The sequence below is a fragment of the Vanessa tameamea genome, chromosome 21 (genome assembly GCF_037043105.1).
Source record: "Vanessa tameamea isolate UH-Manoa-2023 chromosome 21, ilVanTame1 primary haplotype, whole genome shotgun sequence".
Lineage (NCBI taxonomy): Eukaryota > Metazoa > Arthropoda > Insecta > Lepidoptera > Nymphalidae > Vanessa > Vanessa tameamea.
The window spans coordinates 9,454,316-9,479,540 of NC_087329.1; the positions used below are offsets into that span (position 1 = coordinate 9,454,316).

The following is a 25,225-nucleotide window of genomic DNA, read 5'->3' on the forward strand; positions in this document are numbered from 1 at the left end:
TAGGAATTGTAAGAAGTTAATATTGACTTTCGGTATTGATATTGTCTAAATTCCAGCACAATATCCTAGTGTAAATTCATCCTTACAAAAGGAAGTTCCATTTTCATCAGTTTGACGCGTGGAAATCTAGCGACCTATTTTCAACATACCTTCCTTTTAAAAAATAAATAAATTATAATTTAACCATCGTTTAGCATTGACCTAAATTCATCCTCGTCCTAGTTACCATCTGATATAAAAAAAATGATTTGGAAGTGTTCATTTGTATTATTTTTATAAAAAATATTTTCTAAATTTATCGCTTAGACTTTGGCGAAACTAAGTGCAATACCAATTTTGATGAGAATCCTCTCGTCTCCTAAAATTCTAAACTCGTATCCTAAACTCCTCTAGAAAGAATACTTCTATCAAACCTACAAATTGCAACTTTAATTTTAATAATTTGAGCGTCTTGATAATTTTGTATTCAATTTTTTTGACGTATAAAAAATGTTATTTAAAATAATTTGTTAAATTTTATATTAGTTAATTCAGACGTTACTGATTTTTATTTTTCAACTAGCAAATCATATGGCAATACCAATAGAATCTTATAATTTGTTTGTAACGTCAAGTCTTTAAAAGAGATATCAAATTAGAAAAATTAAACAGCATCCTACAAATATTTGTTGACAACTTTACGTCACGAGATGTGCAAGCCTTTGAAATATTGAGACTAAATATAAGTGTAACCGGGATGAACATAATGACAACTATGAATCCGAAGGCACAACTATGTAACAAAATAACAAAATAAAGCTCGGGGCTGTAATGTAATGATATTCCGCATCATTAAAAAAAATACCGATTTTATTACGGTAAACTATAAATATTGAAATTCGTCTTGCTGCCCCCGTTATATCTAAAAATACGGCACACAATTCTATTAATTCTATTAAAACCATAAGATTCTATTGGTATTGCCATATGATTCTTCAGGACTATGACAATCCGTGTAATATTTTATGGCTGGAGTTGCCGCTCCTTATGGTATCATATCTCTTGTAAATTACACTGACTCATTCAACTATCAAGCCAAAACACAGCAGCACTGCAGTGCTATATTGAATTCACTTCGTATTGTGAAATGTTGACAACCGACTTATTAGGATACGCCATTTTGATATGTACATATATCCTATAAATTTTATAATTATTACAGTAAATGTCTTTTTTTTTAAAGAGAGAATGAGAATTTGAGTTTCTTCTTTCAGAATATCTCTACTGACCTTCCAGACGGGCCTGCACAGAGCCATATTTAAATATCTACCAATTTCACTATCCGAATTTCAATCGAATCTTATACGTAGTCATGTAAATATACTAAAAACTATAATAATCAAGTGAACAAGGTTAGTTTAGAATGTACTCGAATCATTACATTTAGCGTTATGATAACGTATAATCACAGTTTAATTGTCACCTCCTGAATTTAACCTTTAAACTGCCTGTTATGTCTCGTACCGAGGCTAAACGAGTTCCTGTCCCATTTTGAAATGCCCTTGTTTTAATACGAGGAAAGCATTATGATAATACAATATTATGTGCCTATTTAATATCTGTGTCAATACAAACAATACGACGAGGTCACGATTAATCCTAATTTGAATGGAAATATAATGCCCAGGAGCTTCGCAGGTATCCTTAAAGTTTCAATTATATTTACTTCGTCTTTGCGCAAACTCGTCTGGGTAGGTGACACCCAATCATCAGATATTCTGTCGCCCAACAAAAATTTGTGTTATTATGTTCCAGCTTGAAGTATGAGTGCGCCAGTGAAACCACAGGCATAAGTGACATAACATATTAGTTCCCTAAGTTGGTGGTGCATTGGCGATGTAATATTTACTACAGCGCCAATGTCTGTAGGTGGTGACGACCACTTACCATCAGTTGATCCATATGCCTAACAATATCAAACAAAAAACATTTTACGCCATATCTGACGTTTGAACTTTTTAAATCGTCGCTCAGTTTTGCAAAAATAAATGAGTCAGAATTAAAAATATGTTAATTATGTCTGTGACAATATGGCTTCTATCACGCCTATCACCGAACTTAATTATTATTATTTCTGAGTTCTTGTTTGTAGGCTAATTTATTTATGATTTTACTGCAGGTTTTTTACCTAGCTCAGATTATGATTGTTTAATTTCATAAATTAATTAATTTTCTTCTGTACACTCAAAATAATTAATATATTATTATTAAAGGTTAATTTAGTCAAATTATAAAGTTTTAAATGCAGAATTCTTTTTAATAAGGATTTATCTTTCCTAGGTATTTTTATGGTCGCTAGTTTTCAACATTGTACCTCGTTATTAGTGATATGATATGAAAAATACTTATTTCTTGTTTCAGAACTGACTTAGTCGTACCTACTCGTTAATTTAACGTGTCAAGTTCAAATTAGTTTACGTTTTATACAGACATATTACGTCACACAAATAGTGCCAATTCAAGATAAGGATGCCTCTTGTTTTAATATAAATTATCATTTAACAAGTAATAAATATAATTATTATAGTTATATTATAGATATCAAATATAGTCCATTACCTGTAAAATTACATGGTTTTACTAATTAGATATTTATAAATATTATTTTCATATTTTTTCACGGATCGAAATGGTCCAGTGAACACAGTCCATGTGTTAACCGAAAATCGCTGATTCATATCCAGGCAAGCACCAAAATATAAGAAGAGATGAATAAAAGATTCAGTATCAAGTGTTTCAGACCTCGGATAGGACCAAAGAAAAACTATTACTCGAGGAATTCCCAATAGAAATATCAAGTCTAGACTAGAACGTGACAGTGCCTACAGTCCCTTAGGGCTGCCTGGAATGTTTATGATTCGATATTGTTCATTCGCCTACAGTCGAGTCATATATTTTTACACTGTACTGCTCGATTCTTAACTTTCACTAATATAATGATACAGATTGTATCATTACAGATAGGGCACTAACTTATTACAATACAGCCCCTTTAAAAAGCACGTAAAGAAGTCCTGCTTCTGAAACCTTTCCAATTGTGTCGGATTGGCCACCCCATCTGATAATTAGAGCAATGGAATAGAGGACGCGCTTGTATTCGCTCACTGCTGTACTATAATGCGTCCTGCGTAGTTAGCTAATATCCCATGGGAATAGCCGCCATGGTGAAAATCGATTAAGAGATCTTCATTACGCTTAGACGATAATGTAGCCCTGGTTTTCTAACTATCGATGTATTTTTACGACCGAATCTTACTTATTTACAGGCGATGGGGTTCTCTGCTTGCCAATCTGGGTAGGTACCAACCGGTCCCTAAATTCAAAAAAATAACTATACATAGTATTTTACCGATTTGAAGGGTACGGAACCAGTGTAAATAAAGGCACAAGGGACAAAAACTTGGCTTCCAAGGGTGGTGGTGTATTACCGTCGTAAGGAATGGTTAGTATTTGTTCAGTCGATAGACTTATGGATTTATATAGGGAACCGTTTGGATTTTTGCTTAAAACTGTAAAAAAGTATTAATAGAACCTTAACATCACCCTCGCAACTCCTAACATGATTACGAGCCATAGCGAATTTCCCCGAAGTCATTTCCCGCTATACATAGCCCGAGGTTTATTCTACCGTAAAATAAAGTAATTGTTTTGTAATCACGAAATGTAAATAGTACATCGTGGTACCAAGGTCAGAGTTGACGGCAATAAAAACAAAAAAAAAAATGACGGTCACTTTCAAAAGTCCTTTGCCTTTACTTTTACTTGAAATAAAAAAAAGCAAAGATAAATAATCTACTTAATAAAATTTTAAAATAACTGACATACTACGGATACTCTAAACTGATTGGTCTAATAGGATTACATTTTGCACGGGAATCCCTCATGGAATATAGGTAAGCACTAAGAGAGTTTTGAAAATTCATCTCCTAAAGGGGTTAAATGGGTGAATATGAAATTTCGTTCATTCTTTAAGTTAGAAATATATAAATCTGTGTTTATGCTGTTGTTGTTTGTTGAAGTATTACGTTCGGACAAACAAAATCAAGTTTAGTTTGCTAATTTCATAACATAGGTAATTTCTCCAGTATATCTTTCAGAGAAGCGTGCCACACATCAGTAAGATGCACTTAAGATGATTACAACGTAATGGAATCTCAATAGCTATTTAGTAAACAAACAACGTTTCCCGGAGTAAAATTTAATAAAGCAATGTATATACCGTATACAAACAACGCATTTTTTTATATATATCATTGGTAGGCGGGCGTATGTTGATGCTAATTACTAACTCACTACCGCGCGAAGAAATTGGCGCTATAAGAAATAGTAACCATTCCTTACTCCGCCAATGCACCACCAACCACGTAACTAAGATCATATGTTCATTATGCCTGTAGTTACACTGGCTCACTCACCCTTGAAGCCGAAACTTAACCATAATTGCTGCTTGGCAATAGAATATAATTATGATGAGTTGGTAGTACCTACCCAGACGGGCTTTCACAAAGAGACCGGGTTTCCAAGTACTTTACTAATCCAACTTCCAACTGATCACTATGTAAGCTTCAACGGAACTTGAATAGGTTGACTTGTAAGAGCGAAGAAGGACACAGGTGTACTTGACACCTGCGTTTGCATGTACAATATCTCCCACACAGATGTTTAATCTCCATTGAGAAGCGATCGTGTCCGAAATGGTAAGATTTCAAGGAAAAAGCGTATACTGATACATTGGTTATATTTTATAAAGATTTATTGTTTGTGTGTGTACATATAAAACCAAATAATGCCCTATTTAAATTCTAATTAATACTTATCTAAACTATCCATTCAATGTTGATTATGCTACACTAGATACCTACCTTTATGCTTTGGCACCCGCCAACAAATACTATAAAAAGTTTCAATCGGATGAACGATTCGTAGACTTGATATGCGTTATCGAACGCTTCCAAAAAATCTTTTATGCTTATTTACAATTTAATATATTTTTTTATCCAGAAATCATTCAAGTATGTTAGTTCAATGCTGATTTCCTTTAAAATACATTTGTACGTCGTGACACGAAGGTCTTGGTCACAAATGGGTAACTGTTTTTAACTATCCATTACAATGTATACACACCTTATAAAAATAGTTATTAGTTCAGAATAGAAAAAATATTATAGACAAATAATTATAAATATAAAAATCAGTGATTATCTTCGATAAGAAAAAGCTTTTAACTCAAACAAAAATTAAGCAATCTGTCCGTGGAAAATCTGTAAAAATGCTACGCACTATCTCCTCTCCGCTTGACCTTAACAATGACGATGTATGTCAATACATACATACATTATTTTTATAAATGTGACTGAGTAAGTACACTAAATTCAAGTTCCTAATATTAGTTTAAATAATTTATTTCAATTAAAATTAAAAACTTCGATATAGAAACTTTTTGATTATTTTAATTTCATTAAAACTGATATTTCCACCTAATATTGTGGTACACCTAAGCGAAGGTTAGCAAATTCACTGGAAAAGCTCGTTTATATTAAACTTAATTGACGTGAATAATACGACCGCGATTTAACGGATCTTAGATATTGCCTTCAAAATTGAGTTTATGCAAATGATCTAAGCTGTTATGGCGAAACTAATAACATCCAAGGTGACATGAACCATTTCCGTGTTTATAACCATATTTCTCATAAAATATTAGAACGCCCTTATTTCGATTTAATTAGAAACTAATTTTACGCATTCTATCAAATAGAAACGATATTTTTTCTCCTTAAATGAGATATCATTAAGTTTTTATAATTAGTTTGCTTATTTTTTTTTTATTTGGTTTAGTAGGGCAGAATATTCTATCTGACAGGGCGTGGCCAACATCAAAATCAAAATCAAAATATACTTTATTCAAGTAGGCTTCTACAAGCACTTTTGAATCGTCATTTAACAATCTATTTAAAGTAAAGCTACCGCCGGTTTGGAATGTAGATTCTACCGAGAAGAACCGGCAAAAAACTCAGTAGTTACTCTTTTTCAACATCTAAAAATACAGTCATGTTAGTTAAATATATGTACGTTATGTCTCCTGCCTGGAAGTCAAGAAGCATATATACACTGGTACTTCTTACACCATACATTACGTGAGGAGAGTCTTATGCTCTGATGTCGCTGACCTCTCATCTTTAAATTGGAACACTACAATAAAAATATTAGTATTTGGTTACATAGTAACTGGCCACTCAACCTTGACTTTTCGTAGTTCACTTATATTTTGTAAACTTCCGTTCTTAACAGTTATATATAAACAGCATATGAATGTCACACTGTGTGGATTAAACTGATAAGGAAATATCACAGCAAAAACCATGCTACTTCACTGTAGATTGTCGAATTTAAATATTTCAAAATTATTTACGAAACGTGTTATTGTCCTTCGCTTTTGAGTATAACATGAATTATAAATGATTCTCAAGAACAAATCTTTTAACATCGATCTTTTATTTTGCCAAATAATAATTTAACTAAGCTTGTAACTAATTTCACTTGGCAACGTTGAATAGTCTGTTGGCATCAACTGCAATCTGTACGACTTTATACTTTGTTGATGATTAATTTTCCATAACATTTGAGTTTGGTATGCTCATTGATCATGTTCAATATTCTAAGCTGAACAATCCAACAAACTGACTTGTGATTTTATTAACCAATTGTTAAAGTGATATGATATTTGTAACATATTCCTTGACCAAATCTTATAAGCGAAAGTGTTGTTCGGGCAAACATTTCTTCTGCGTATATTTGTTGTATCATAATGATATAACATTATTATTATGTAGTAACAAAATACATTCATTAAAATCAAATATTATAAGCGTTGTTTCATTTCTGAACTCGGGGACTTCATTCAAGTTATTTCTATTCAAAGAGTCTTCCCGGATCATGTTATTGTTACGAATATGAATAAAAACTAAAGCAGTCCAATGCTTGCTGACGTAAAGCACTCAATTGTACAAATTTTTCCATGCGAACAAATCAGTCAAGAGATACTTCTATTTATAAATACTAGTTAATGTTACACGAAGAGCCGACGTGGCACAGTAAATAGACCTGGAAGATCTTAAGCTAATTTAATCATGAGATCTCTCGTGTGCTTAATTTTCATCTCGTTCTATTCGGTTAAGAGAAAAATTGGGGATACCTGTCTCATTATCAGTGATAATATTTTCTACCACCAAACAGTAATTCTTTGTATTGTGTTCCGGCTTAAAGTGTTCGTGAGCCAGTGTAGCTACATCCACAACATACAGGCTTAGTTCCTATGGTTGGTGGTGCATTGGAGTCAATGGTGGAAATATTTCTGATAGCTTTAATGTCTTTGGACAGCAGTACCTATATACCATCAGGTGACCAGCCTGCAAATATTGCCTGAATAAAAAAAAGATCTTGACGTAGTAGCATATGAAGTATAAAATCTGACATCTCATCCTGGTTAAAAGCAATGTTAGCATTATATGCCTTCTGAAATTGGGTTCGTATTCTAATGGCCAACTCTAGCACCGTCAAAACAAACAGGGCGCACTTCGCCGTCTTCCTGTTATACACTTTTATCCCTATTCACGAAATCATTATGACAGATTGCAGGAAAGTGAGGGGAAAGATGTTATACATCGATAAAAATCCATCGACCCTTAATGTTGAAGCCTAATAAATAAAACGAGAATAAAAACAGAACTAGAAAACAAGGTCTCCGACCACCATGTCGGAGGAGGTTTCTTGAGGTTCCTTTTTGCAATTAGCAAAAGGAGCATAAAGATTAAAAAAATATATATGTTGAAGCCTTGTGTGTCTTTGCCCAGAAGTGTGACATTAATGAGTTGTTATTAATTTATCGACAATCGTCTAAATGTATAGGAAGTAATTATTTGTTATATAAAATCGACACGTGCCTTTTATTTAATTTTAATGTTTGAATTCTTGTTTAATTTACGCACAAGGTCAGATAATGTCAATCAAATGACATTCAACTAATCTTAAAAAAAAAATATTTCAATTATAAAACCACAGATTTCTGGTTTAAAATCGCCAATAAAGTAGGGCCAGTTGAAGATTTCATTCAATAGATGATCTGTAGCAACCCGGAGTCATGATAATAGATCTTACAGATAACCACCAAAAGCACGTTAACCGAAATCTAATTGAAACGTAATCGTTGCCAGTTGATCCAGTTGCAATTCGATCGAAGTTGGATCGAGAATGTATCATAACTGTAATAAACCGTCAGAAGTTAGGTATTAGCTAAAGTTTAATTTTGTTAAGAACAGCCGAATTTGCATCGGAATAGTGTTGGATATTGGTACTTTACAATTCGTAGAGTTTTCGTTGAGTTCGTATCAGGTTTCCATTTCAAAAATAACTATTACATCTTTACTTGTGTAATTCTGAATTGTAATACCTCGAGCAGATACCTATATATATATATATATATTGCCCGCTTTTGCCGAAAATATGTTAAACTGGAAATATGTTTTCTTGATATAATCAAAATAAATCTTGCATAAATTGGGTAAAGTTGTATCCAGAATTGCTCCAAACATTTTTAATTCAGTCGTCTTACAAAATATACACATATATATATATATATATATAATATAATATTAACACAATTAAAAAAAATGTCTGTCTGTCTATGTTTGTTCCTGATAATCTGTTTTTTTTTTAATTTAAGAGCACTTGAATAATAAAATATAATATATGCCCATGCAACTTAGTAGCTGAATATATATATGTAGATATGTTTTCGCTATCCATTGGCCAATCACGACTCACTAAAATAACATGTATATATATGTAAAATGTTTATTAATATAGGTAAATATAATTTACAATTTTCAAAACACCAGTAACCTCGCATTCTTAACAGTAATATTTAAGTATTATATAATGTAACCCCAAATACCTCTTTAATTGTCCTTGTCAAAATATTTTATAATAAAACATTTCAAAAGATGCATATTATTAATATGCTTATTAAAGTTTAACATTAAAACGTCGCTCTATAGATTATGTTGTCAAATTAAAATTATAATACAAATCTATATTTTATACTACAAAATTTTATCGATTTCTGTTTTAAATTTAAAACTGATTCAGGTAAAACAAATTGTTTTAGAAACTACTACATTTAATTTATTTTTTTGCAAACCGTACTTTGCCAATTGATTCTTGTCGGGTCAAGGTCATTGACGTTCCCATTCTTATTTAGATCGTATTCTTCATTCAGCAGCAAATATAATAAAATACGATGTAACTACTATATGTAATTTTAAAATTATTTTATGAACTCAAATCTGCCCATCGAATAATTTTAAATCGATATGAATCAAATGATATCAATATCATATAATATTGTTGTCGTTATCCCTGATGTTTTTTCGATTTTTATCGAAATTCTAATGATGCCACTTAAAAGGCAATAAATTAGTATTTAAAAAATATATTACTTTTTACAAATGATTTAAAGCAACTATGTCACCATTAAAAAACAATTAAATAATTGTCTTACCTTTACATCTAATATTCACTAGAACTCGTCTTGAAGTCTTGCATGTAGATTCACTTAGGTAGTGCGCTAGGTTAAGTACAAGTGCGGCACATTCAAGTAGCCAATTATATGCCAGTATTATTAATTATTATTTTCTGCGCTATTGTACATATATACTAAATATCCTCGAACTTTTGACCCCGTTGTAAAACACCTCAATAATTCTTAAGGCTAATTAGACATATTTTAATATAGTATTTTTAATCACAGTAAGTGGTTTTACTCGAAACAATATTATCAATATAGAAATTTGTAATTACGGTTTATACCAGATAAATAAATGCATTCAATGAAAAAACCAAACTTACAAACGAAATAATTCAAAAGTATAATGATTCTGAATGAAGTATTTATACGTATATTTGCAAAAATAGTACCTAGCTATTCAGAGCCAAGATAACAGAGCGGTTAGAAGACTTTAATCTTAACCAATGATTGCAGGTCAAGTCCAAGCAAACACCACTGGATTATCATGTGTTTAATTTGAGTTTATTATTCTTTTCATGCTCGGCTACAAATCGTATATCCACAAAGCCGCGTTGGGGCAGCATGCTGAAAACTTTCTAATCAAAAAGGAAACGCCTTAACCCAGCAGTGGGATTACAGACTGTAATTTTTATTCTTAGTTTAGTTAAATTTAATAGCTTTTAGCTTTATTTCATAGACATTAGCGCTGTAAAAAATATTAACAATTCCTTACATCATTCCATGCATTTCAAATGTTCTAGATAAATACATGTTTATGTATGTAATAATTGATCAGCTAGTATGCTAAGTAATATGGAATACATATATAGTACATAGCAAGTTAAAATATATAAAAATTCATATCACAACAATTAACTACTGCCGGCCGGATACACAGCCCGACTAGAATATTTATAGAACTATGCATATCTTTAACTATATAACATTAAATACGTAGTTTTAAATGAATATACTATATATATATTTATTTAAACATACACATAATATATTATAATTTCACAAGAATAAAGCCTTCTACGATTGTATAAAACATCATACAATCGTAGAAGGCATCAATAATATATTAACTATGAACGAATGTCGAATGAATGAACGATACTTTTTTGATTTAAAAGAACTTATTTTCCACCTGATTATTAAGGTCCATAGACAAACGATACTGCGAAGAATATAAACTCTTATTTAAACCATTAATATACCGTCAATTTATGATGTTACATAATAATAAATATTACAATTAATTGAATTATAATAATCATGATATATTATCGCATGGATGTGCCTGTTTTTAATTATGTCTTGGCTAAATGATTAATGAAAAATAATGCAATTAATAATAATCAAAATAAAAAATGTTAAGCATTCAATACACTGGTCTACCATTTTAATCATCTCCTGATGATTGAGAAACAAATATCTAAAGTAATACTGTTTAGCAAAATAACCTATTTAAAAAAAACGTTATTTAACATCAGGAAATCTTTGATATCTAATGTTTCGTGTTTGTTACAATATGCGCTGAGAAGTCATTTACGTAAATGACGAACATAAATGGACCAAGTATTGGTCCCTGTGGGACCCCCAAATTTATCCATGCCAAAGCCATGAATCAGGTTTCACCTGTCTCTTAGTAATCACAATTTGCAGCATATATACAAAATATTATCAAATAGACTATAGACAATGCTATTGGGCTTCCAACCTTTGTTAAGCAGTACAATTAAAATATAATAAATATTTACTAGTAGCAAAAATAATATTAAATGTATCTTAATTAAATTCCTGCAGATTTCAATGTATTACGAATTTATATACGATTATTGCATGTCGATGAAACAATAGTCACGATCTACATTAACAATGACTTACCAATGACATTGATATTCTGAAGCAATGTCAAGGTTGCCAGTAACCTTTAACTCTTGACCAGCGAAGTACAACGTTTTTATTGGAAAAACAAAAAAAGAATAACCCGATTAAGCCAACAGTGCATTAAGTTATTGTTATATGACTTTAATTTAAATTTATTCATGCCTACGAAGGCTTTATATTTTTTATATAAAAAAAATCTTTACAAAACGGAGGCTATCATAATCTGTGCTTAAAAAAAACAATAAGATGATCCAATTCTTCTGTATTGCTTATGGTACGTGTGTCACGGTTGATATAACTGTAGTTACAATAGATTTTGTTTTAACTTTTGACAGATCTAAGAAATTGGCTGAATAGACACAAAAAATAATTCAACCATTTAATTAAGACTTATCGATCCTGATATTATTGTGCTAAATAAAAGATTTAATATTTAGAATGGCAGTAATTACTACTAACTTAAAAAAGCATTAAGTATTTAGTCCCGTATGAATTTATTTTTCTTTGTTTTAAACGAACTCAAGTTCAGTATTATTAAATAAAATAACAAGTAAAATATAGGGTTTATTTTATGGCCATAATAGAGCACAATTACGACTCTTGGCGATCGAGATGTGCAATAAAATAAAATTAACATATTAGGTATATTAACACGTTGTAATATCTTGTTTATATTTTTATTCAGAATTTTTATTTATTTTGATGTTATCAATCAATCAAATACTGATAAAGGATACACATATGTAGATCATACACTGAGATCGTGGGTTAAATACGAACTAGCTTCACTATGTTTTCGCCTGCTTATTTTTTCTTAATATTTAATCTCAAAATATATACGATATGCAATAAAAGAAAACGTGTCGTGTGACATTTCAATATCGAATAACCTATAACGTATTCCATTCGAAAGAGTAATAATAAATAAATATGTATTTCATACGATTTTGTTATTAAAAGATTATGCTCTATAAACAGTTCCTAATGAATATAACTTCATTTATAATACAACACTATTCCAGCTAACTACTTAAGTGTACTTTATTTTTACTCCCAAAGTTCCGATAACAACTTCGCCGACATCCTTACGCCATTACAGAATATATATTTGAAAATTTTGACCAATGATATCGCGTCAATCCAATGTTAAAGTTATTTATTTGGATTAATACGTATTGCGCTTGGAGAAAGCTATCAAACCTAGTAAATAAAGAAAAAAAGTAAAAAAAAAGATAAGGCATTGCAAGAAATTCTTATACTGTCTGTCATCGATATTTTTATGACAGCTCTGTTTATATTTAAAGTTAATTACTTTTAAACTCATATAAATCTGTCAATTACATCATACATTATTATTATATAAACACAAACCGGTTAAGACTAATGTTAATTATAGCAATCAATTATAATAAAAAAAAAAATAAGTAATAAGGAAGTATATTTTTAATGATTATCGAGAAATCATTACGATTCCCGACCTTTTGAAGCGATGATCCACGACGGAGGATTTAAATTGAGATACGTTCACCGATTTATTACCATTTTAGAACGAGTCAAGGTCACAACTATCGGCCATTTTTTATGTCAACAAACTGTCAAATGTGACAGGCGTAAAACTATTTATATTTTTTGTCTGTAACAATTGATAATGACATCTAAACAAAAACATGCGAAAAATAGTATTCGAATTTCAACTATTCGCTTAAGATTGTTATAAAACTATATATTAGCTAATGAAGTTGACATTTACAAGAAAGATAGAAGATGATTCACATCAAATTATAATATAAAGATCAGTAGATACGTTTTTTTGGCATTTGTATTATAAGACCACAATAAAGTCGTCTCGTTTGCTCGTTTTTCAAATTACATTATAAAACAAAAAGTCAAAAAAAACCTTTATATTGGAAATAACCTACATTTAGTATGTTCTATGATATAGTAACAATCTGATTTTTAAAACATATATTATATGATGATAACATATTAATAACTTCGACCTAAAATTCGTTTCAATTTATGTCACGAGATGTCATATCAATCTTCATATATAAGACATTAATTTACTCATGCTGCCATTAAAATCTTGATTGTAGGAGAAATATAAACATAAATATACTTTAATAGTCATACATACAATCAATACCTACATTAATACCTATTCCTAACTACAAAAACGGTTGAAGAAACTTAAGGATGTGTATAAAATATATCTACTTGTCTAACTTTCGATAAATTTGGAATGTATAATGGATTTGATTACGCTTCATCGATTGGAAAGAAGGGACTAAGCCGATGATCTGAAAGAACTATTTGAGAATAAAAACCTTCCGGTACGAATAACACGGAGTTAAACGAAATCGAACTAAAATGATAAAAAAGTATACGTATCGTAGTCAATGCGCGGCCAAAAAAAAGGATTTTCATAAACTTGATACATTTCTTCACGAAAAAAAAACCACTGTTGCCGATGTCGCTATGAAGATATATATATATGTGCGCCAGTCTTAGCCGACAAGCAAGCTCAAGCCGGCCCCCTTGCCCAGGGTACACGAGGAGGTGACTGACATGTACCCCGTGCAAAGTATGCGCTAACTCAACTCTGTAAGAATTAACTTCGCATCTCACACGTAAAATGTTGACAACCAACTTACGGTGATACGCCATAAATCAAATGTCGCTCACAGTATTCTGATATTTCACGATCGTGTTCTACGATATGCTTCTGAGTTTCTTCTTACATAATACATCTACAGACGAACGGATTTACGTGCTCACCTAAGCACGGAGTGTGACCAAAACCAACTTCGAAATTCCTTAACTAAAAATAGTATGAACTTTTTATTGATTCTTTCCAGGCCTTGAATTCAGCATCTCCATCACTAAACTAATAAAAGGGGCTCATTGTTAACTTATAACGTTATTAAATTAAAATAACTATTGCAAACAAGGTTCCAACTGTAGTGTTGCGCAATAAATGCAAATCTTGAGTATCGACATTTCGCATGACTTATGAATAGACTCAACTCTTTAATGTACGTATTGTTTATTATATTACGGATACGTTATATTTATCATACTGACACAATAGTTTATTACAAAACATCTGACGGAACTGTATTCGAGATTTACGAAGATCACGGAAATATATTTGGATAAAACTATGACGGAGAAATTAGTTATTCTTTAAACTTAAATTTCCTCGTACCAGTTCATTCAATTCAAGAATGTCTGTATCTAACATTTATCGTATGTCGTCAATTGATTTACTGCTTATTTGAATTAATATATACAATTCTTAAACAAAATAAAAACAATATGAAAATATTGCACTTATTTCAACGATGTACTTAAAAAATATAGGTGACAATATTTTGCTCCTATATTCATTTCTCTTCCTTACATAGAAAGTCTTATTCAAATTACTTTTTTAAATATAGAAGCATCACACTAACTCATACATAGTCAAAGTAAAAACTACCACCGGTTCGGAGCAGTCAATACTAAGACATGATAAAACTTGCGAAAGAAACTCAGCAGATATAATTTTGTCTATTCTATTAACGTCATCGTTCAACCGGAATTATAGTCCAAGAAGAAATATAAATATATCGTCAAGCGGGCCGGCAAACAGACCACCTAATGGTACACGGTCACCGCTACCCACAGTATATTTACCACTGCACACCGTAGGAATATACGTATTGTTTCTTACAGCGATAATTTATATGGCCGGTGGTGACCACTTAACATCAGGTGGGCCATTTGCCTGTGCCTAATTAATTCATAAAAAAAAAAAATAATAATGCGGCAACATGTATATGCACTAATGTCTAATTCCACAATTACATATACGACAGGACATGTAAATGCCTATGATAATGTTATTAAAAAAAAAAAAAACACTGGTATGATTGTGATTTAAAAATTAAAAAAAAACACAAGTCAGCTATAAGTGGCGTGCAGACGACAGAACAATGGACACACGGACGATTAAATTGTTACTTCTATTTGGGTCAGTGCAACGCTTAACTTGTCAAAAATAGCCGTTATGCTTAACTTAGTAACATGTTAATTTATAGAAAAACTTCTGACATTTAATACGTCTATATAATTGTTAAAGTGTTTACAACGACTTAATTTAATGTAATGTCTCTGTGTCGTTTGTAATTGAATATTTCTCGTGTTTGGTGTTGTCATTGTAATATTAGTAGGAAAATATTACTAAAAGATATAAAACCCCGTCTTAATGCCTTCACTGGTGACAAGAAGGCTTAATAATTCCGTCCGTTTTCGAACGAACCTTTAATGGTGCGTTCGTTCAATCGATTTCGTTTGATTTGCGATTCAAATGGTCGCCATCTTGATACTTCTACGTAGTCACGATTTGGACAAAATATACGTCTAGTTGTGATACTTAATTTTTTTTTTATAAGTGTAACTACTGTAAAATTGTAACTAGCTATTGCCGGTTCTTCTCTGTAGACTCTACTTTGGGAAACGCTCGGTGGTCTCATTAAATTAAATGCATTTGTTAAATTACGTTTCAAAAGTGCTTGTAAAAACGTACTCGAATAAAACATTAATTTTTATTTTTGATTTTTTTATTTATTTATTAGCTTTGCTAGCGATTTATACATTTGTCATTCTTACATAAATAAAATTAGGTATATACATCCATAGATTATGTAAAATCAAGGTACACAAGTAGACAAAACCAAAAAACTGGGCGCCCACACCCGGGCGGAATCGTGATCGAAAACTACTACATATAAAAATATTTTTTTATTTACATCATCTGTCCGTGCACGTGACACACGAAACTAAATAGATTGAACGAAATGGAATTGTGACAGGGTTTGATCTGGGTCCAAATGTAAGATACTGTCTATTTCGGGATACGAAATAATCATATATAATATAAAATGAAAAAATCTCATCTATTATTCCTAATCACAGAAGCAATTCTTCATTGCTTTCCACGTTGAATATTTAGTATAAAAGTAAATATAATATATCAATTTACATAACAACGTTTATTGTTATGTAAATTGATAATTATTTTGTTCAGAAAAACGTATTTTCATAAATGTAGGGCCTATTATTTATAATAAAGGTGATTCACACAAGTGATCGCTACATTGGTCTATAGAATCTGTTACTAATTACATTTACTCAAAGACAAAACGGTTCAACGTCGATTTTCCTTTGTCATGTTCGATTAAAAAAAAATTAAATAAGAGAAAATAAATTCAAAACATGCAAATTGATAACTGTTTTCCTCGAATTTTTAATAATACTTATGATCCAATTTAGACCAATCTGCGTAACATTAGTTGTATATAAAACTACGATGGCATTGAAATTAATTGCTGAAGGTCAGTCGCCTAAATTAATAATGTCCAAAGACAAAACGAGTTTGTTTTATTATTACCAAAAAAAAATACGAATTTAATTCATAATACATCAATGTAATAAATACTTCCGACTTAACCATCATGGAAAATGACTGATTGTAAAAAAAACTTCTATTAATTTTGTTTAGTGTCGCATATTTTAAGTACTCGTTAAACATATTACAGCAGATTCAAATAATAGACTCAATTTGACTTTAATTTAATATTAAGCTTGCATGATAGTGAGGACTTTCTCTGACCGATTTATCAAGAGAGACTCTAGTCTACATACGCGCGCTTCGTAAAATAAATAACACAATAATAAAAGACTAGGAAACTCGGTCGAGTGAGGGAATACAGAGTGCTCACTTCTGCAATATATCTCCTACCCAATTGCTCCTGCTCATATTTTTGGGAAACCCCGCCGCTTGCGAAATAAGTCAGTAGGGCTTCAAACCATTGTCAAATGATATTAGCATACAGTACTTAAACGACACTTATATAATGACTTCTATACTAATATTATAAATGCGAAAATAGCTCTATCTTTCTGTCTATCTGCTGCTCTTTCACTGCCAAACCACAATCTCATATAAAGCAAGCTTGCACTGCTAAGAAAGACGATCAATCAATAAAACGCGAACGAAACCGCGGGCAACACCTACTATTTTACATATTTGTAGTAAATAAAAGTGCATTGCGTTTTTCATTTTTTCAAAGTAATGATATGTAAAATTTATCTCTTTAACTAAATTATCGTCAATTATGAAAAAGAACAAACAAAAAACTAACGTTAATTACCATTGAACATTTTTAAAAATATAATTTGTAAAAACAAAATAATTTAACATTGAAATTTTTTGTTCCAGAATAAATCAAAATGTTCCACGGAGGCATTTGGAGCAAACTTCAGAATTTCTACAAGTGGTACGTGCTGGGCTTGGTGTCGGTCGGCTACATTCTTGGCGAACTGGGACACTACCTCATTGGTAAGATATTCTTGTGTATGTTTATTGTTTGCGCAGATGTAACATTACGTCATAGATTAGTGTATCTATTCTTTGTTACAAGTAGGTACCTAGCGCCCATAGAGACTGGCTCTTTAGGAAAAATAAAGGATTCGTTAATTTCCAGAACATCGTCAACTACACGATCTAAGATCTGTGTTGACACGTTTAAAAAGGAACATAGGCACAAAATACTCAATTAAAATCACTTGAGAAGTCAAAAGAACTCCCATTTTATCGTATCATATCAACGAACGTAATTAATTTATATCCCTAAATATTAAATATCAAAATGGCGTGAATCTTTACCAAGGATTGAGTTCAATCTTTATGGAGATATCTACCACATGTGAAAATACCAAGTAGTCTGGTGAAATAATTTCGAAAACGTAAAGGACAGTAAGGTTTTGCCTTACAATATAATTTACTCTTGTTGTACTGGACGATAACTTTAATTAAATAATTCGTAGTCCCTTTACAAAATGAATTACGGAAGATTATCATGATTTGAATCCCAAAAGTATCAAGTTCAGCTGACCTCGACATAGTTTTTACGGCGAGGGTCAAATACCTAATCGTAAATACGACTAACCCGATCGTGACCGACATGATTTAACGTCACTGTCACATAAATGTGTGTAACATTCCATGACTGACGGAAAGGGGAGTTGCATCACGGCTGATTTGGTAATTACGTCATTCGTGTGTGACATTGACTTAAAAACGAAATTGGGTTGTTTAGATTTAACTTATTTTTTCTTTAATTAATCTTATAGCGAGTATAATATTATCTTTTTTTTAAAAATCATTTGCCGTGACTGACTAACAACGCACAGCAACGCTACTGAGTCTAGAATTTACATAGGCTTATTAAATAACGTAAGCAATCTCTAAGAAAGGATTTCAGGAAATTACAACTTTAAGGGAGTAATGGGGAGGGTAGCTTTGTACGAATTAGTATTAGAGTAGAATAGAATTGTAGGTGAACTCTTTCTAAACGGTTCGATCGATTTTGTTTAAGTTTTGTGTGAATTTGAGTGAGTCCTTAATAGTTTAGATGAGACCCGATAACTGATGCTGCGATCAGGAATGAAATTAAATTCTATTCCACGCGGGACGGGTAACTATGTGTATGTTATACGCGTGCCTGAGATAATACACCAAGATTAATTAACGAGAAAAAGGTTAAAAGGTATGAAAAAGAACAAAAACCGAAACTATCGAGGATAACATAACTTTAGTCCGTTCCGGGAAAAAGAGAACTATGAACTTTTGTCGATGGTGAAAACCTGTGATTCTACAATAGTATGATTTACTAAAGTCCAGGACCTGGTTATCCTGTGGTCAGTATTTAAATCACAATTGTCAAAGCGGATAGGTTGTATGTTGCGGTATTATAAGCTCGCTAGACTCGACGTTATTATTCAACTTCAAACATACGTTAAATTTATCAAATATGACAGATCCCTAAAATGGATTAGCAGGATTTTGACTGTTAATAATTTTATTTATTTATACCATACATCGGCTGTACACTCCACAGCTGTATCACAAAGGCACAGAGTAAATGAGAAAAAAAAAAACAATTATATTCTACGAAATTTAATATTTATGTAAATAACAAAATAAATAATGTATGAATTAAATAGAAAATAGTTCTTTAAATATAATTCTTAAATTCGTAATTAACGAACAGAAAAAAAATTCTGTAGAGATAAAAGAATGATTAAAAAATACACTATTGCAATTAAAAATCTGTGAACCAAAGATAGCACAGTTAATTACGAATATTTCATTTAAAACAAAACACAATTGTTGTTACAGAAGTGAAGGCGTATTTAATGTATTCGTGTAATGTCGATCTATCAATATAAGCGATCGAAATAAAACATATTAATCCTATGTATGTAATGTATGTTTTTGGACAAAGATGGATGGATTGAGGCTTGAGTTCCAACAAAGGATAGATTAAACAATAATTGTGAATACTGACATCATTGTAAATATGGTTATTTAAAAGAACAACTACGCGAGTATCTTGCCATTTCTTCTCGCTGGAGGCTGCTTTCCGAAACGATGGTAGAGTTTTATTGACGATGAAAAAATGTTTTAGTGCAAAGTTTACTTCAATAAAATGCATTCGATTTGATTATGCTTTTAATGACTTAGGTCTTGCTAACAGCAAAGTACTTATTTATAAATATATTTCATAATAATAATTGCATTTTGTTACATTTTTTCCTGATTTTAAATGTCTTGTTACTTGAACTTTGATAAACTATAAAGATAACAATCATTAACTCATTATAATATTATATTATTATTAAATAAAATCTTTGAAAATAATTTTATGCTCTAAGAGGAAATAGATTTTTAATGAGACTTAAAGTATGTATTTAAATATTTGTTTTCAGCATACATGCAGGGAAGTTTTTGAGTTATATTTTTATTCGTAATATATTTTATTATTAATTAAACGATATCTCGTTTTTGTTACCCTAATTAATTGCTAGTGTTTAGTGCAGTAGTTATTAATCTAATTTCAATTGATATATAAAGAAGTCTATAGGGACTCTTAGTCAATTACATCTTGGCAATGAGCTGTGCGGCTCCAGGCTTTTCAAATAACGAAAATATATTTTTTGTTATTGTATGAAAACAATAATTGTAAAATATGACATTTGTAGTGTGACACTTATATATTGAAAAAAATGTTGGCTTTGACTTTGATTTGACTCTTTATTAAATAAGCGTTATCAAGTAAACCTCTTCTGAATTTGTTTAGATACTTGAATCTCAGTGTTTAATAAAACCGGTCAAATAGAGTCCATTAGTGACCGGATTCGGGAGGGCTGGTCCATTCTTCGTCCAGAGCTTGCGTTTTGCCACCACAATACATATGAATTTTTAGTTCATAGTGCAAATAATTCATCAATGTAAGCAAGATTATTTCTAAACATTATAATTGTAAATTATAAAAACATACATGACAACGGTGACATTTATATAATCTAGACGCGAGTTTTTAGAACCTGTTAAACCATTTCAATCTTACTTAAGCCGAATATTTTTTATTATGAATATTACGGAAACAAAATTCATTGTTTCTTAAATATACCTACGAGTATATCTCTTTGTTTTTATCGCTGTATCGATGTTACGAAATTTATCTCATTCATGTTTAATGAGTGTGAGATAGTATTATTTTACAGGAATAAGTGACATAACTTCTTAGATTCAAAGGTTAGTGGAGTATGGTATGAAATTGTTAACATTTCTTACAGTGCCAAATTATTTGGTCCATTGCCCAATATTTAAAATAAATAATTTAAAAAAAAGTTTAATACATACATTGCAATTAGTATAAACACTTCTTATTAACCGACAAAAAGAAGGAGGTTATCAATTCGTCTGTATTTTTTTTTATTGATCAAATCTATTGCACACTAAAAACGATACAAAGTAATATCGATGGTTAAAATTTAGTATTATTCTGATAAATGACTTCAAGAAACATTGTATTTCGTCATAATTTATATTTTGCCAATTTTCTTATATTGTTTATATTTATGTAATAATAGTTTCCGCCCGCGGCTTCGCTCGCATTTGAGGGGTTTGTCGTCAGGTATTAGACGTAAAGCAGTTCCCTAATCTAAACTTGCTTGAATCCGAACTTTATCAAATTCGATTCAGTGGTTTGGCCATGAAAGCAACAGAAGGACAGAGTTATTTTCGTATTTATAATATTAGTATACAGTGCGCGTGTGACGTGGGCGAGAAGTTGATCTGAACCCTTGACAACGTATATACGTATGCAAAGCTTAATCATGTTCGATTGAATAGTTAAGGCGTTAAAGCGTAACAAACAAACAAATCCACTGTCCCGTTTATAATATTAATTTTATAAAGAATAGCTATTCATATGTAATAACTAATATTTGTACTTTAAATGGCATTTTAGTTGGCAGATTGTTTTTCTCATTTTATAATTCACTTCTCCTTCTCAGAGAACGCGTTGCATCTTTTGGTAAAAGTTTTATTTATTTTGGTTTGGTGGTTTCATCAATCGGGAATACGTCTCGTTTATTTATATAACTGCTCAAATCCTCTATTTGTAATATAAAACATAGTTTTGTATTCAATTAATATGATTTAAATCAAATATAATTGTATTTTTATTATTTTCTTCTGTAAAACAATATTATTTTTATGATATCATTATTGTACGTTACATTTCTGTTACGCTTTTGATCTATACATATAATAAAATTGGAGTGTCTGTTTGTAACATTAAAATAACCGCGTTTTACTAAATGCATATGTATGTATACACGGTACATATACTTACCTAAATAACATTTTTTACAATTTTTGTCTGTCTGTCTGTTTGTACCGGCTAATCTCTGGAACGGCTGGACTGATTTTGACGGGACTTTTACAGGCAGATAGCTGCTGTAATAAGGAGTCACTTAGGCTACTTTTATTTTAGAATTATATAATCAAGTCACGCTTTTTTATTAAATTCAAACGCGCACGAAGTCGCGGGCACAGCTAATTACAAATAAATAATATTTATTAATAATACTAGCTGTTACCGGCCCGCTTCACTGGGCATTCAATAAAAAAGGCGGGCAAGTGCGAGTCCGACTCTTCATTGAGGGTTCCGTAGCGCCAGACAGATAGACAAACAGATTGATCAACAAATTACGGTTTTTACTAATTAGGATCTTGACGAACAGACAGACGGACAACGAAATCATCTTACAAGGGTTTTTTTTCCTTTAGAGTAGGTACGATACATTTAGCAGATTTCACGTAATTTACGCACAAAAAATATTATATTTATAGATATACCTGATATGTGCGTTTCACTGGCCGGTATTATATACATACACATAAAGACTTGTATTACATCTTTATATATATATAAATCATCTGTGTGCTTGTTACTGAATTCCACTTAAATTGTTGGACCGATTTTTTTTTCCATTATATTCAGTAGCTGTCATCGATAAAATAATTATTATTAATAATTATTTTATATTTTTTTATTTCACCCGGACGAAGTCCGTACGGACAACTAGTATACATATGTTGTAACAGCTTTATTTACTCAATACAAGTCTATAAGAATTATTAACATTTACCACTAAAATAAATACTCATTATTTACTTATATAATCAATTGTTATAAAATAAAAAGGAAATACTATTGAGTATTATTTAAATAGAGATCGGTTAATTTATATTATTGATTAGAAAGAGTAACTATTAAGTTTCTTGCCGGTTATTCTTCAACATTCCAAATAGGTACTAGCTGTATAATAAAATCAACCTTGTAAAATGAAGATTCCAACGTGCTTGTGCGAGCCTACTCGAATAAAGTATATTTTAACTTTGATCACCCGTTCATTAAAAACTCTACGGGCTTGCGAAAATATTTTACAAGATTTAGTTCCGTTCTAAAGGGTTAGTCAGAGTTAGAGTATCTAGAGTAGCTCGTGAATCAGCTCAAGGGGCGTAACAATTTGTTTGATCGGCTGGAAATGCCGTGGAATTTGCCTCAAAGTCATGAGCCATTTTATAAAGATAAATCTTATAATCATAAAAGTAAGGAAATGTTTAGTAGCATTTTGTAGTTTATTGTTTTAATAACGAGCATTTGCGATGTAATTAATGGTGACATAATATACTTATTATGTACTTTGTATGTTGCTGTTCACTCACGAAGGCACGTCTCTCCACATTAAATTATCGGCGTGCATTAACAATATATCTGATTTGATCATATTGGATCACTCATCATCAGATCACTGGGCCATCTCGGCTCTCATATGAGGCCCAGTGTTTAGAATGCGTGCATCTTAACCGATGATTAACGGGTTCAAACCCAGGCAAGCACCACTGAATTTTTATGTGCTTATAATTCATCTGGTACTCGGCGGTGAAGGAAAACATCGTGAGAAACCTGCATGTATCCAATTTCAACGAAATTCTGCAACATGTGTATCCATCAAAACGCATTGGGGCATTATAGTGGAATATGCTCAAACCTTCTCTTCAAAGACAGAGGAGGCCTTAGCCCAGCAGTAGGAAATTTACAAACTGTTAATGTAATGTTATGTAAATATTTATATAGCTTTATTTAAACGATTTTTTGCATATTTAAACACTGATGGAAAACGTTGATCGTTGATGGTATAGGCGTTATTTCTTATTAAATTACTTGAATTTCAGGAACGACATCAAAAGTAACGGCAGAGGATCTACATTATGGAGACAAATCTTGTATGTTGAACGCGACCCACCTGACTCTCAGTCAGCTTCCGGTCGTGTGTGAGAAGGTCAACTCCAGTGATATGTAAGTACATTTCATTGTATATATAAATATATATGAATTATCTTCTGCACGGAGAAATGATGCTAGAATTTTAACAACTATTCCACGCGGTCAAAATTCAAATGCCAATCAGAAAATACGAGTTTTTAGAGGATTTAACTTAAGGTTATCGATACCAATTATATTTTTTTACATCAACAATTGTCTAATTGAAGTAATCATTAGTTCCGCGTAAAGGAAAATATTGTATAACTAACTTTTGACCAGATTTTGGTGTTTCGAAAATCTATAAATAAAATAAAACCATTCAATGGAAAGAACACTAAACCACAAGAACACTTTTCGGGGGGGGGGGGTTAGTCAATATAATTTCGTTTTCCTTTTACTTGGGGCAATCACGAAGAAAAATATTTCGCAATCTTTCAGGGCTGAACGTTTGCCTGATGCCAAACCTTGGAAATTCTTCTGCTGGTAGATTGGTTTCCAGCCGCTATATACCATTGAATAGGTGTCCCAAAAAAACTCACATAATCAGTTCGGATGTGAATGGCTTAAGGATGGGGTGATTGATTGATTTCGCTCTTTTTGAACTAAACAGTTTTTTTGTTATAAACATTTTTTAAACTCCTTAATCTTTAAATGAAGTCTACTCAATAAAGTTCATTCACCCAGACTAAGTGAATTTGACTGAGCAAGAGATACTCAAACAACATCATCTTATTCCTTGTTCTGCTTTTGAAGAAGGTCGGTGAAGTCGGACTTAGGGGACTACTAGAATCGATGTAGTTAGCCGCAGTATCATTGTGTGAGATCAAAAATTAAATGGAGGAGTAGGATCGGAACAGGGCCTATTCCACTCGCCGGATATGGTGAACGCATAATATTTCCTACAGATGCAGAGCTTGAGAGTATGATCCTAGAGACGTTGACTCAATATAAAAGAACGCTTCTAATCTAAGATACCAAAACCACACAGCATAAAGAC

General features: G+C 31.4%; 1 protein-coding gene and 1 long non-coding RNA gene across 2 annotated transcripts in view; one reads left to right on the top strand and one right to left on the bottom strand.

The window, feature by feature from the left end:
* LOC113395510 (D-xylose transporter) overlaps positions 1–25,225 on the top strand; it is a 56,506-nt gene that overhangs the window by 21,838 nt on the left and 9,443 nt on the right. Inside the window, exons 2-3 of the mRNA XM_064218373.1 lie at positions 17,763–17,882; positions 24,138–24,261. Of these exons, the coding sequence (XP_064074443.1) occupies positions 17,774–17,882; positions 24,138–24,261 (233 nt within the window). The 5' untranslated portion in view covers positions 17,763–17,773. The remainder of the gene's footprint in view (positions 1–17,762; positions 17,883–24,137; positions 24,262–25,225) is intronic.
* Positions 5,922–25,225, bottom strand: part of LOC135193918 (uncharacterized) — a 569,995-nt gene continuing 550,691 nt past the window's right edge. Inside the window, exon 2 of the long non-coding RNA XR_010309507.1 lies at positions 5,922–5,987. This is a non-coding gene — a long non-coding RNA (uncharacterized LOC135193918). The remainder of the gene's footprint in view (positions 5,988–25,225) is intronic.